The sequence below is a fragment of the Ictidomys tridecemlineatus genome, chromosome 5 (assembly GCF_052094955.1).
Source record: "Ictidomys tridecemlineatus isolate mIctTri1 chromosome 5, mIctTri1.hap1, whole genome shotgun sequence".
Classification (NCBI taxonomy): domain Eukaryota; kingdom Metazoa; phylum Chordata; class Mammalia; order Rodentia; family Sciuridae; genus Ictidomys; species Ictidomys tridecemlineatus.
Window position 1 is genome coordinate 168,411,758 of NC_135481.1, and position 15,248 is coordinate 168,427,005.

The 15,248-nt window shown below is 37.0% G+C and overlaps 1 protein-coding gene across 1 annotated transcript in view; it reads left to right on the forward strand.

Annotated features, from left to right (window-relative positions):
• The first annotated feature begins 992 nt into the window (after positions 1–992).
• Positions 993–15,248, forward strand: part of Hao1 (hydroxyacid oxidase 1) — a 49,215-nt gene continuing 34,959 nt past the window's right edge. The window contains exons 1-2 of the mRNA XM_005320488.3: positions 993–1,183; positions 8,058–8,209. Coding sequence (XP_005320545.1) covers positions 1,047–1,183; positions 8,058–8,209 — 289 coding nt within the window. The 5' untranslated portion in view covers positions 993–1,046. The remainder of the gene's footprint in view (positions 1,184–8,057; positions 8,210–15,248) is intronic.

The following is a 15,248-nucleotide window of genomic DNA, read 5'->3' on the forward strand; positions in this document are numbered from 1 at the left end:
AGACAAGCATTCAAATAAAAGGGTTTTGTTTGGGAGATGGAATGAGCATTGATAAGGTGTAGGGCAGTGAGACCAAAGGAAAGCACTCACTACCGCTGGGTTATCAAGCAACTCACTGTGGGTAACTGCAGCCTGTGTCATAGAATCAGAACAGAGGAATGATTCCACCAGAGGAGTGAGGGATTTGAGGTGGTATTTATGCACCATCTCCCTTAAGTTCATGGTTGAAGGCTGTTCCATGAGATATTGATTTCATAACACTAAGCATTTCAGTCATGTGGATGGAAAAGCAGGCTCCAAATTTAGAAGAAAATTCTCATACAGTTGTAAGCAGTTGGAGGTCAGCTGTTGAAGAGATGGGAACATTGCTTTCTTAATCACATCTTGCTGATCCAAACCATCATTGGATATTCTGTGATTGGGTGAAATTTTAGGTTGAGATCACACTGTCCTTTGGAATGGCACTTCTCTATATCCCCTCCAAGGGATAATTTTTAAGAATTAGTTGTGAATGTGGCCATAATGTTCCGTGTTAAAGCCAAAGGTTTATAATCAGCTAAATTTCATATTTGGTAGAAGTGTATTTCATTTTCATATAATATGTACATGATCCAAATGTGGAAGGAAAATGAGTGGGCAGTCTGTTCTGGGAACAAAGCAAAGACCAAAGGCAGGTAACGTGGAAGAATCAGCCATAGGCACAACTAAACCAAAAGTGATTTCACATAGATACTAAGTCCTTATTTTTTTTATTCATTTCTCTGCTTTTTCAATGTGATAGACACTTCATTGCCCCCTTCTGCCTCCCCAATCTCAACTTCTTGTGGCTTAGGTGTTCTTTGGTGGATAACCTTGCAAATTAAATTTCAAAGTCTAAGCATATAATGTTTGCTTACTTGATGTAAGCAACAGAGAACTAAATATGAACTTTGACAAAAGTCTATTAATAATTGACAAATAATGGAATTGTCAGGGTGTAGAAGGCAATACTCAAAAAATAAACAACAAAAAGCCAGTAACAGCCGAGGTCGCAATAAGCTAGGAAAATGTTCTCCCGGCTGGTTTGTATCGATGACTATGAACAACATGCTAAATCAGTGCTTCAAAAGTCTATATATGACTATTATAGATCTGGGGCAAATGATCAGGAGACCTTGGCTGATAATATTACAGCATTCTCCAGGTAAGAATTTTTTAATGTAAAATTGTGCTTTAATATTACACTAAGATATAGCATCAAAATGAGATCCAGGTTTGTGCTGGTGGTGTAGAATTATTTGTCTAGATATGCATTTAATGGAGAGGGGAAATTTCTGGGGGGATGTGAAGAATCTTGAGTTCTTGGATTGTTTGAAATATTCCAAAGCTGAGAATCTTGAACAATTGACTGTAAAAGCTACCCCTCTGTCTACACTTGGAAGTATGATGGTAGTTAATTTAACCACACATAACATTAGTCATAAATTTTGATGCCTTTATTTTATTTTATTTATTTATTTTTCTGTGAGAGTGACAGTGAGTGCTCATGTTCATGGGGTAGGAAATAACACTAACTGCAAGATAGCCATCTTATCTGGTTGAACCAGATAGGATTACTGCCTCAGATGTTTCCATCCTGCTGGCTTCCTGTGTTATCATTCATTTTGATTACTGTTGTTTAAACTTCCACTTTAGATTTCAATTTGTCTACGTAACATTCATCTTTCAACTTCACTGTTTCATCTCTCCTGCAAAAAGCTTCATTTCTCTTCCCAAATTAGTTTTCCCTTGACTTTCATATTTCAAAATGGTGAATGTCATGGTTTATGTTTTCTGTTTGTAATAAAAACAAGGAACAAGATATCTTTAAAGGAGTGTTTTTCTCTCAGCAGATACAGAAGTGGTTTATTTTCTGGAGGAGGGGAGGGGAGGCTGCAATACACTGTTAGTTCCATCCATCTTCCATTACCGTCCTTACTAAAGGCAATGAATAGTGTAGGTGCTCATTATGGTGATAAATTAAAGGAAAAGAGACAGAAAATATCCAGGGAGGAAGAGTCTGCTTCTTTTTGAGTTCTTGAATCTAGAGTGAAATCACTCAAAATCACTTTGCTATATGTAAATTAGGACAGATAAAATCATTCTAACCCAGCTGATCTCCTGCAGGCAGCGCTGATTGACCTACAGGTCAGGATGCCCCAGTTTGGCCATGGAATAAAGGGTAGGACCTATCCCAGACCTTGCAACCCTTGATTCAGGTTTTCCCCCATTTGAACTCGAAAATTCTGGGGAATTCATGATAGGGATTGTTGCCTAAGAGTGGAGGGGCTTACATTTCTGCATAATCTAATCTTTTCTAATCATTTCTTTCTATGTTGGACCCCATCAAAATTTTCTGCTTCTGGAAGATGTCCCTTCTTGGACATCTTGTCATGTCAATTGCGCCCATGTCAATTCTATTCGACAGGTGACATGGTTCTTCTGTGAGTGGTCTGAAAACAACACCTGAAACCAAATGGGCCATTACAACCAAGGGAATTTCAAGCCTTTGATACACGCAGGAAGCTGGTGTCTCAGTATTGGTGCTGGTGATCACCCAGGCCATTTCTATACAGCTTTCCACACTCCTTGGCCCCTCCCCCAATGCTTGCCAATGAGTTAACTTCTGCTTATAGCAGTCTCTAGGGGCTAGGGTCTGTACTACCAGCTGAGGACAGAGCAGTGAGCCAGAGCAAATTCCATCCACAGGAGCTTAAATCCCATGAATGCATATTGACTTTGGGTTCCCATAATTCTGGAGGATTGAATTAATATTAAATGGACTCCAAACAGTTGGCTCAGAGAAGCCTTCGGAGAAAAGAGCCAAAGGGTGGGAACCATCCTGTGGCTTATTTTGAATCATGTGGCACTCCAGAGATTATTACCTTCCTATGTGTGCACTGAGAAATTTAGGGAAGGGTGGCAGGTAATGGGAAAGAGTTTGCAATGCCACCTTTTCCATGAATCTTGACAATTCATTTTTGTTCATCCTTAAAGAAAAAAAAAAGACATTATCAACTTTGGAAGGCAGCTGATACTCTTTTGTTATCGAGCACTTGAGATTGTATTGCAACACATACTCATGGTTACCTATTTCACATTTCAATTCCTCTTTTGCTGTGTGACTTGCTGGGTGACCCTTGATTCTTTGTCTTGTATTATCTAGATGTCACATGTAACTAAAAGATTTTCTGCCAGGGTTTTGGTGGCTTTGGGTTGATAGCATGAAAGAAATCACCCTGAAATTTTTTTTGACTCTGATTCAAATAAAGGGTGCAACACCTAAACCTCAGATAACCCGTTGTAACTTAAGGTCAGGGTATTTCAAAGACATTTGTGAAATGGTCTCCTCCTACCACAAGGACAACAAAGAGTCATTTAAAGTAACAGTGTTTATCTCTCTGTACTCAGATCGGACAACTACATTTTGGAGTTTTGGGGACTGGGGCCACTCATGTGACCCAGCTATCGCTTGGAGACATTTATGATAAAGACTTTTGAACAACCAATAAAAAAAAAAAAAAAAAGAAAAAGACTTGGGACTTTAGTATTACTGTAACCAAAAACAAACAACAAAAACAAACAATCAATCAACAACAACAAAAAACAAAATGAAGAATAAATGGAACTACTCAGAAGAACGAAATTTCCTATTGCAAATATAAATATGATAAGAACAGAGTGAATGTCAGCTTGCTGCATTTTTTGTGACCTGACCTAATTAGGGCTAATTTGAGAAGGAATGGTATATTTTTTTTCTCATCTACATGCTCTCAAAGCAGTCTCCTAAAGCATGATCTGCACATATATTGTGGCTTTTTCTGAAATAATTATTGATAGAAAATCATTCTATAATTTGGGTACTCAGAGGCCCTCTGGTTTCAAAAATAGAAGCTCCTCTCTTTCACTGTAGGTCACCTAATGACACTGACAACTGTGTGCTTTTCTTCTGTTAATCACTGAAGAATAAAAGTGATGATGTTTTTACTTTGATATTCCAGAAGCCATATAAACTCACCAGTAGCATTTTCAGTGTTCATCACAATATCTATTAATTAACAGCCACCAGAGGTGGTTAAGGCACTTTTTGCATTCTGTCTCAAAGTAAAATATTAAGGTAAGGGAATTGGAATGCAAGGTGACAGTGTTTGAAGGACTTAGGCAACAGTCATTCATTGTGCTTGGTAGGTGTGATCAATAAGCACAAGGCTTTAAAGCTGGGATGTCTTCCAAGAGCAGTCACCTCTTGGAGAGTGTGTGCCTGTGTTGATTTTTTTTTTTTTTGATAAGTTAAATTTGAGGGCCTCCTTGGGCTAAAAGTCCTGTTAATGGCATCTTATTTTCTATCCTTTGAAAAAAGTCTTATTCTTCAGTTGGTTCAACCATTCGATGCATCTTTAAAGACTTTCCAAAACTGAGGCCCCATGAGAGCATCATTTTTGCATGATCCTGGGACAGTCAGTTTCATTCGGGTGGGCTGTGTAGGGCTTGGAAAGCTATAGGAACCATCTGGCAAACTCAGTGTCCTTGAACTTTGGAAAATGTCCAAACGTGGATGACTCTTAGAGGATGAACATTTTCCCGCTCCATTGGCTTTATCTGATTTTGCCCAGAATTGGATTTCGTTCATTGGCTGATGATTCACTGTAACATCCTCAGCACAGAAAATAGCATTTGTGGCGAAAGCAGCAACAGCAGCACAGTTATTAAGGTGACTGCGCCACCAGGTGGAGAAGTGTAAAGCTGCTGTCTGGAGAGAGCCTGGCTTTTCAAATAGGAATAAGACATTGAAAAAGTCCCCTTTGCCACACACACACACACACACACACACACACACACACACACACACACACCCTTAGCCCATACCCTGTAGCTTTGTGTATCCTCTCCATAAAGGCTTTCATTGTTTCCCCAGCCCTGAGTCAATATTAGTGCCTTCCTAGCTGGCATGCCAATGGCTGCTATTAAAATCTTTTTCTCTCATTCTAAGAACACACATGGTTGGTAATAAAAGCTCCCTTCAAGGCTTTTGCCTCTCTCCCTTCAACACGGAGATCAAAGAATCATGCTGTGAAGGTCAGTGGAGAAGAAAAGACTTCCAGCAGCATAGCGTACGGTGTGACATAAATAATGACAATTATGATGTTCAAAGGAATAGCATAGAAATCACACAGTGAAACTACTTTATGGTGCTTTTTAAGGACTGGATGTTTTACTTTATAATGGATGGGTTAGATTACAGACCCTTAGCTAGTTCACAAGCAATATTAAGGCAGAATTTCTCAATTGAAGTTGGCTTCAAATGAGGACTTTTTTTTTTCCTCAATTACTCCATTACTATATCACATTTCTCCATATTTACTGAAAAAAACTTCAATCTCTCTAGGAAAGGAAGTGTGAGTTAAGTGTTGGTTAGGTATAGATGTGTGTCTGTGGCAAGCAATTCATTAGACCAATACTCATTAGTAATAAGACTGAATTTTCTTCAGCTTTAGTCGTTCATTAATGAGGAAAATAATGAACCCAAATGAGTTAGAGATGTACATTTTGCTTGGAGAAAAGAGAATTGTTGCGTCTGTAAGTTTTACTAGTGAATTTTTGTTTGTTTTGCTTTTGAAATTTTTTACTCCAACATGGAAGAATCACAGAAAAAAAAATCATGTAAGATAATTTTCAGAAGTCAAAAACTGTTTAAGCCCAAAATTCTGGTTTCAGTTAACTAATATTTTCAAGGAAAATGTTCAACTCATCTAAAAAGGGTTATCCTTCCTCATTATCACACATCAATGAGTACAGCATTCAGCTCAACCATGTTGAAGAAAGCAAATTATAATTTAAAAAACAATTGCAGCTACTATGCATTACAGAAAAAAGAAGAGAAAGTGATGTAATATATCTTCTTCAACTCTAATCCACCTTCTGAGCCTCTGTCCATCTTCAAAATGACCAGAGGGAAGTGAAATACAAACTATGTTTTCTCAAAAACCTGTAGGTCAATGTTTATAGTGGCTTTATGTATAATCACTTCAAACTGAAAACATTTCAAATGTCCCTTAGTTTGGGAATGGATACACAAACTGTGATACCCCTGTATAGTGGAGTGTTAGTCATTAATCAAAAGGCACCAACTATTGATAAATGCAACAACATGGACAGATTTCAAATTCATTATATTCAAAGGAAAAAGAATATTATTAAAGACTCTAGGATATTCTTGCAAAGCAAAATTTTTAAAACAAAAAAACAAAACCAACCAACCAACCAAACAATCAAACAAAAAAACAAAAAAAGCAACCCAACAACAAAAAAACACATTTATGGTTGCCAGAGGATTGAGATGGGGAGTGTTTTACTGTAAAAGCAAGTGGGGCTTTGTCTCTTTGCCTCCCAGCTGCCATGAGCTGAGAAGCTTCTCTGTGCTATACTCCATGATGTTGTGTCTCACCTCAGGCCTACAGCAATGGGATAAGCTGACCATAGCCTGAACTTCTGAAACCATGAGCCCCAAATAAATCTTTCCTCCTCTAAATTATTTTCACAGGTTTACTGTGAGAATCAGAAGCAGAATGCAGAAGAAAATAAGTTTTAAAAATTTGTGGTTTGGACAAAAAAAAACACAAATAAAACTGAGGCCAAAGAAGATGTGGTTGCTGAAGAGATTACCACCAATAAAGTGAAGTTAAGTACTTTGCACAGAAAGAATAGGAAAGATGCTTTGAGAGGAATCAGCAAGATCACACTCATGGCTGGTTCAAGGGTGTAAAAATGAAAACTCCTTTGAGAAGACACCTTGGTGGAACTCTGCCAATGGGGGGAATCTGGAAATCTCTTGCCCAGGATTGATTTCACTGCACTCAGCTGCCTCAGCTTTCAGAAGCTGGTGCGGCTCTGATCCAAGGAGTCCCATGTACTGTTGGAGCTGGCAGCAGCTGTTGATATCTCCTTGGTGCTGGTTCTGCAGGAATGCAGGATGCTGGAGTTAGGGGGTGATGGAAGATTCCACTTAGATTTCAAAGGTCTGGGAGGCCAGGCAAAGTGTAGCAGGGTTGGAATCCTTGCAGGCATCTTTGAGAAGACAATGCATGAAGTCAGCAGAGTGAAGTCAAAGCTGCAATAAAGACCCCTGGGATTCAGAGATGTCAATTAAATAGAACACCTGCCAAGGGAAGCTGCTGACTGCAGACAGCTTGCCTAAGATAGAGGCCAATTGGATGGCAACCAACAAGGCCACAGGGATGGAATTACACAAGTCTTTTGGTTATCACATCTCACTACCAAGTGTCTGTACACATGCAGGACTTGTTTGCCTGGCTGGATTTTAGACCCATTCCTTCATTACATGCATCTATTCCTTCCTTTTGTAATGAGAATGTTTACTCGTGGCACTATATATTGGATATATATAACTTGCTTTTGCTTTTTACAGTGGCTCACACTTACAGTAAAGAATTTGTCTTAAATCTAACATGAAACTCTGGACTTGGAATTTTAGGCAACACTGAAACCGTTAATACTTTGGGAACTCTTGAAGATGGACTAAATGCACTTTGCATATTCAGGAAAGGTGGCAGGCATGGGAAAATTTAGGAGAAACTGAGCTATTAAGGCTCCTCATTTTCTTAGCAGTTATGCCACTATATATGTTTTTCACAATCTACAAACATGTACAAAAGTGTTGGTAAATTCTACTGTATGCTCTTTATACTTTAATTAAAAATTGCTAGTAAGAAATAATAAATAAATAGCTTGGGAAATTCATTGTCATCTTTTTTGTATGTTTGAATTTTGATTGATACATACATAAAAATAAAGTTTTACATGCTAAGGGGTGCCATGTATTGTTCTGCATCATATTCCTTATCATCTTATTATTAACTTTCTGCCCTAACAATTAAAATTGCTTCTTATCTTTTAGCTTTGTGATATCATCTGCTTGATGCAAAAAAATCTAACATTTTTTTTCTTTCTGAATAAAATGCCATATCAAATCATTGGTTATATTTTCAAATTCTAAAGCTATTTATCTTTTTTAATCGTAGATGGAAGCTATATCCAAGGATGCTCCAGAATGTTGCTGAAATCGATTTGTCAACTTCTGTTTTAGGACAGTGGGTCAGCATGCCAATATGTGCTGGGGCTACTGCCATGCAGTGCATGGCTCATGTGGATGGGGAACTTGCAACTGTGAGAGGTAGGAAGAATGTCCTTAGCACAGGGACAGAAGAAGAAAAATGATTAGCAAATCTTCTCTGATGCATCAAGCAAACACTTCCCTGCACTCAGAAAAAATAAGCTTGTTGGTTCTATCATAAAAATGCTATATATCCTGCTCTTCCATTTTCTAGTTGCATGTCTTTGGGCAACATACTGCTCTACACCTTGGGTTCCTCAGCTATAAAATGAGGATAAAATTCATACCTGCCTCATTGGGTTACCGAGAATATAAATTCACATATATTAAGTTCCTGGCATAGATTAGTGGCTCAATAAATGTTAGTTATGGGTGTTAATATCAACATCTCAGAAAATGAAGGTCTGAGAAATGGCTCTTCCAAGGCCACAGCTATGTAGGGGCAGAAGTGGGATTAACTAGGTAGCTACCCTATTTCAAAGATCTTCTACTTTCTCCAAGCCAAAGTGATTTCACACTGAAAAGAACAGAAGCAATCAGATTGCTTGTGTTTTCTCCTATGATTTTGGATTAAGATTCTTTTTTATGGATGCATTATTTTTCCAATAGAGCATTTTCAACTGCCTTAAGAGACAGCAAAGAGAAAATCAAATATGATGTAAAGAAATCTCCTATTGTGCCTAATTTTTGAACTTCCTAGTTCCTTAGCAATGATTAGCATTTAAAAGGCTATGCATATATCACTGTAATTTCTGCTTTAAAAACTCCTATAAAAGTTGGTAATAAATTTTACTTGACAACTTTTGATGCTCAGTAGAACTGGAAATGAAGGCCAAATGAGCATGAATCAAATACTATTTTAAGGCATTTTAGTTCTAAAAATTAAAGATCTTGTGGATTCATTTTTCTCTTTGAAATGTTTGCCACAAAATTCTACCAGGGATGTCAGAATGGATTCTTCTGGGTTTTGGGCAGACTTAGGCAACTGGGGCTGGCACTTATTTTTGTTTCTTTCTTTCCTTCTTTCCACCCTCCCTCCCTCCCTCCCTCTTCCTTCCTTCCTTCCTTCCTTCCTTCCTTCCTTCCTTCCTTCCCTTCTTTCTTTTCCTTTCCTTTCTTTTCTTTTCTGTTCTTTTCCTTTCCTTTCTTTTCCTTCCTTCCTTCCTTCCTTCCTTCCTTCCTTCCTTCCTTCCTTCCTTCCTTCCTTCCTTCCTTCTTTCCTTCCTTATTTCTTTTTAATCCTAGACCACATGCAGGTAAGTGGCCTTGGGATTCCTGGCATTGATTTATGGGAATCCTGAAAATTAGGCAAGGAGAAGGAAAAACTGGTTACTAAATACAAAATGGGTATATGTCTATTTAAAGTTGGGCAAAAATGCCATAGGAATCAACCAGTAAAGTAAAGCAAACAAACATACAGAACTAAAACATTATTGCTCTAAAATTTTTATAAAAATTTAAAGAAAAAGGCCAATTGGAAAAAAGTGATAAAATGTGACAGCAATGGGTTAATGTCCCTTCTGTATAAAAAGCCCATATATTTGAGAAAGAAAATAACATATCACCCAAAAGGTACAAAAATATATAAGTGGAAATAAATATGTAAGTAGGAAATTAACAAATGGAAACATTAAAACCACCAATAAACGGATGGAAAAGATTTAATTACACTGATAGGCAAGAAAAGATTTAATTACACTGATAGGCAAAGGAATGTAAATCATAACAATATTTCTCATTTTCTGAATATCAAATTGTTATTTTCAGATCATACAGTATGCTGAGGTTTAGCGGTAAACTGTGCATTATAAAAAGCTGATGAGGAATAATGTATGGTGGAATAATCTTTCTAAAAATGTTTAGGCATTAAAAGTATTTTGGCATAGTAAAAAGCACTAAAAATGTGAATTCCATGTGATGCTACACATTATTTTCTAGGAATTCCAAGAAAGTAGTACTTTGAGGAAAAACACTTCTGCAAGGACTTTGCCATCTGTTATTTTTCTTATTCTTAATTTAATTTATTTTTTTTTAATTTTAATTTTTTTGCAGTGCTGGGGTTCTAACTCAGGGCTTCATACACGTTTGGCAAGAGTAATCTCTAGCACATCTATTATATATTTAATAGGCAAAAAGTTGTAAAAATGTCTCAATCATTGGAGATAAGTTGCAAAAAGTAGGATGCATTGAAAATGGAATGAAATTTTAAAAAATGATATCATAGAGTATAATGACATAGAAAATTGCTATTATTTAATATTTTAAAAAGTATATATTTAAAGATGAGGATGCCTACCAGAGTTTACAAAGGTTTATGCGTGAGTGATGAGATTATTCCTGATTTTTTATTCTTCTGACTCTTGGTCCATAGTTATAAACTGCTCTTTGGATGATTTCTTAAGAAGAATTCAATACAGGTTAGATTTAAAATAGGGGAGAAAAAAGGAAAACCATAAAGAGAATGGAAATGAAGGGAATGAAGTATAGAAATTAATAAGCAGTGGGTAAGACATCCCAGAGCTAACAAGTTGCTTTTATACATACACCTTTACTTGATGTTTGGCAGGTGTCAGTGTCTCATTTTGGCCAAATGGCTATAATTACAGAGAAAGCAGGTTTCTTAGTTAGTAAGGTCACTTTTAATGGTGCCAAGGTTAGTGTTCCTTATTTTTGTTGAATATAGGGTGTCAGTAAAGAAGAAAAGAAAGCTATTTAGAAACTATGAATGACTTCAGAGCCTAGTCAGGATTTAAAAAAAATTATATATATGTAAGTTTTATATATAACTTATATATATATATATATATATATATATATATATATATATATGGACCTTGATCTATTTATTTATTTATTTATATGTGCTGCTGAGTATCAGACTCATTGACTCACAGATGCTAGGCAAGCGCTCTACCACAGAGCTACAACCACAACCCCTAGGTAGGACTATTTTATCTAACATTATTTTCCTGAGCACTAAACTGTGAGAGGATATTAAATGCTCATTAGAGTCTAATCCCTTTAGAGTTATTTATCAGACACTTATAAGTCACTATGAAGGCCACTACAATTATTAAAGGATTGAATTTTCAAAACAGCCTGGAGAATCAAGCCATATTGTTAAATCCATTTTACGCATGAGAAACCAAGTTACACACCAGATGAGTAACTTGCTGGGGATTACATGGATAATAAGGGTTAGAGGTAAGATTCAGATCCAGCTATTCTGTCTTCAGAATTGGAGTTCCTCATGGCCTTGAATGTCTGGAAAAATCTTCTGAAGTGTCAAGAGAAGAAATCCATTTATTTGCCAATCACAATCCTGTGGAAGTAATTAATTTATAACTTTAGATGCATGCAAAGTAGTTCTTTCAGGATAACAAAATATATAAGAGACATTTGAAAAAAGTGGAAAAGACAGCATGAAGGGAATATAGTGACACTGAGGTCATAGAGGATTTGGTGATGTCAATGACTGGTTACACTGCTCTCAAGAGTAACCAGATTTATAAGATCAACCTCCCTTGAAGTTTATTCCAGACTTCTTGAGTTTCAGAAAGATTATATTCCAGACTTGTGAGAGAAACCTCCCTGGAGAACTTCAGAATTTTGAAGGCTTCCATCAATGGGTTATTGGTCTGTTTAACATTCAGATTAACCCCCCAAACCAGTGGTCATTGGCTTGTAGTCAAGTGGATTTCTCTTTCTCGGTCACAGTGTTTTCGTTGTGGAATGATGGGTTATTTGGAAGGGAGGGATGTGTCCCTGGAGTAGATTCTGTTGGTGCCCCAGATATATTCCAACATTGTTCCTCCTTTTTTTCTGAACCTGCAACTTTTTGCCTGACATTTTCTCTGGCCGCAGGAGCCCATGGATGGCTAAGTTGGGAGTAAATGAATGAATGTGTGATGTCTAGTAACTGGTGGATAAATAGCTCAATTCTCTTTGTGCAGAGTAACTGAAGCATTTACTAATACTGTCACCCAATGGAATTGAGCTCTAATGGTCCACCAAAGTTTCCTGCCCATCAGCCTTGTCTTCCTGGTTGGCTATCTTCCTATATCTGTCTCTCACTCCCTCCTTCCTCCAGTGATCACCTTGGGATCATCCCTACCTAGAACAACTTGCACTCAATCATCCTGTCATCGTTGGCTTCCAGAGGAATAAATACCAGGATGATAGTTAACTGATGGCTATATGCAGCCATGGGAAAATTTTAAGTAAGAGTATGAGAACATTCATACTTGGTAAAGATTACTGTCTTTTCTGAAACTCAGAAAACCATCATGCAATTATGAAGCTTCTATTTGATTTACTCCATCATCCCACAAAAGAAAATGGAAATCGTTTCTAGTAATCGCAATCCTTGGGAACATTGTGAAATCTATGGATGTTATTATGAAGAGATTTTTCTGTCACTCTCCTAGTTAACTGGCCCCTGAATTTTCCAGATTTCAGGGATGTAGCCCCTTGCAAGGAAGAGAAGTAGGTGCCAAGTTGAGAGGACAGAGGTTAGTTAGCAATCTGTCTCTTGAGAAAATGTCCCCATCACTGTAGTCAGTGAGAGTGAAGGCCACTTGAATCTATAGGGAATGATCTGGCTTGAGTAATTAGTATGTGCCTCCAGAAAGTTCTGAATGTTGCCATGGCAATGTAGTCTTCAATTCCCAATGAGTTCTTCAGACGTTTTCACAGAGTCTGACTTTAAAGAAACTTTGGCCTTTTCTCTCACCTCATAGTATGGTGCTGTTTTATACTTCAAAATTACCAGCAGAGCTAAACTTTTTAAAAAATATAAAATGGAGATGACTATAAGGTGGCCAGAAAAAAATACAGGGACAAGTTACATGAGAATTTTAGATAAAGAACAAATCACTTTTTTTAACCTAAGATTTACTAAATGTGGCAAACCTATACAAATAAGAACTTTCAGGGATTCTTGTGAGGATTCTTGAAGTAAGTGCTTACAGAAATGGGGCATACTTTTTATTTATCCTTCTTCCAAATCCAAAGCCCTCCAAATATTTCTCTTTCACATGTAAAAACCCACTTTCAGAAAGTCCTCTCCATTTTAACCTTGGTGAGAATGAAAATTCCTCTTTCTCAGCTAAAAATATTTTTGTCTTAAGCTTTATAAAGGGGGCCTCAAAAAAGGCCTTTAAGGGTTAAGCTTGTAAAGTTAATGTCCGAAGAGGGAAGGAATTAAGAAAACAACCGCACAAGTGGTGGAGAAAGTAGTAAACCTGAGATCACAGGTTCCATCCAATCCTTGCTGAGATTGTCTTTGTATCCCAAAGAGGGCAGCCACATCTTAGGGCTCACTGACTCTCCCCCCCAAGGAGTGAGGATGAGGGGTTGCCAAATCTTTAAGAGAAGCCAGAAATCTTGATTTTATGTACAATCTCCTGGTTTTTATATGTTGGCAAATAAATCAAAATGCTCTAAAACACTATTTGAGGGAACAATATGTGGGCCAAAGCAAATACTTCTGTGGGCTACAACTGTCCCCTGGGCTGCTCAGCTGGGACGTCTGATTTATGTGAAAATCTGCCACTAACTGGTTTTGCTTCTTGTGGCAGGTCATTTTCACTCTGTAGGATTCGGTTTCTTCACTGATAAAATGAGGGGCTTGAGCCAAGAAAGTGGTGCTAGGGTGGTTTCCAGGATCTTAGAGACCTTAGTTGTGTCACCAAACATACAGGTACTTGTGTTTCATGTTGGATCTTAGGAGAAAAAAAAATTTTTTTTTTTAAATTGCTGCTAAGATGAAAAGAAAACAAAGCAAACAAATAAACAGCAGCAACAACAACAACAAAAATTCTTCAATAAGAAAACTCCAAAAATAAAACCTGAAAATTCCTAACAGAAATGCGGGATTTTTTTTTTACAATTTTTTTAGTATATAAATAAATGGTTTTATCCCATTTAAACGTTCATTGAATACTCTGTACAAAGGACAGAGCTGCCCTTCCTTATTTTCCTGAAATCCTACCTCTTTCTACCACATTTTATGCCAAATGTGGAGATTTAAATGGGGAGTATTTATATGTGCTTGATTTCTTTCTCATACTGTATACCTGAGATAGAGCAGAGGAAGTAGATACCTATTTATCTTTGGATCTTGCTGAAAACACAAAAACCCATTTAATAAATATTGCAAATTCTGAAAGTAATACTTCAGAATCTTATGAAAAATGATCAAAGTCAACATTTGTTGAGCAATTAATGTGTACCTGGCAATTTGAGTTTGTAATCTCATTTGTTTCTTATTACCACATTAAAAATATGAGAGTCCAAAGCTGTAAGAGCATTATTTTTTTGTATTTTTATTATTAATTAATTTATTTTAATGACAGAAGAATGCATTTTGATTCATTGTGCACAATTTCAGAACAACTTTGTATTTCTCTGGTTGTACATGATGTAGCGCCATATGCAGTTATATCTGTACCTAGGGTAATGATGTCCATCTCATTCCACCATCTTTCCTGCCCTATGCCCCCTCCTCCCCTCCTCCCTCCCCTTTGCCCAATAAAAGTTCATTATTATTTTTTTTTAGAAAGTCTTTTTATTAGTGCATGATAGTTATACATAACATTGGGGTCTACTTTGACGTAATCATACAAGCATGGAGCACAATGTGTTCCACTTTAGTCCCTAGTGCTACCTCTTTCTCTCCCCTCCTCCTTCTCCTTGTTTCCCATCCTCTTCCTATTGTTTATTTATAACTTTTTATATTTATTTTATATATCTATTTATAATTTTTAAAATTGGCACTTTAAATAAAGGCAAAATTTACTGCAGTGTATTCATATATGTACACAGTACAGTTTGTTCAATTTCACTCCTCAGTCCCTCCCTTTTTATTCTTCCATTTCTCCCCCTCTATATCTTCCCTCTACTCCACTGATGGCCCTTATATATTTGTGGGATTCTTCCCTTTATTTTCCTCATTTTCTCTGTCTTCCTGAGAATCTTTCCTCGATTATTCTTCAATCCCTGTGGATATGGAAACTGAGGCTTGGGGAGGTTAATTACCTTTCTCAAGGTTATCATTCTCTTAGGAGCTGTGTCTATAATATCCTGGTCAGTTACTGAT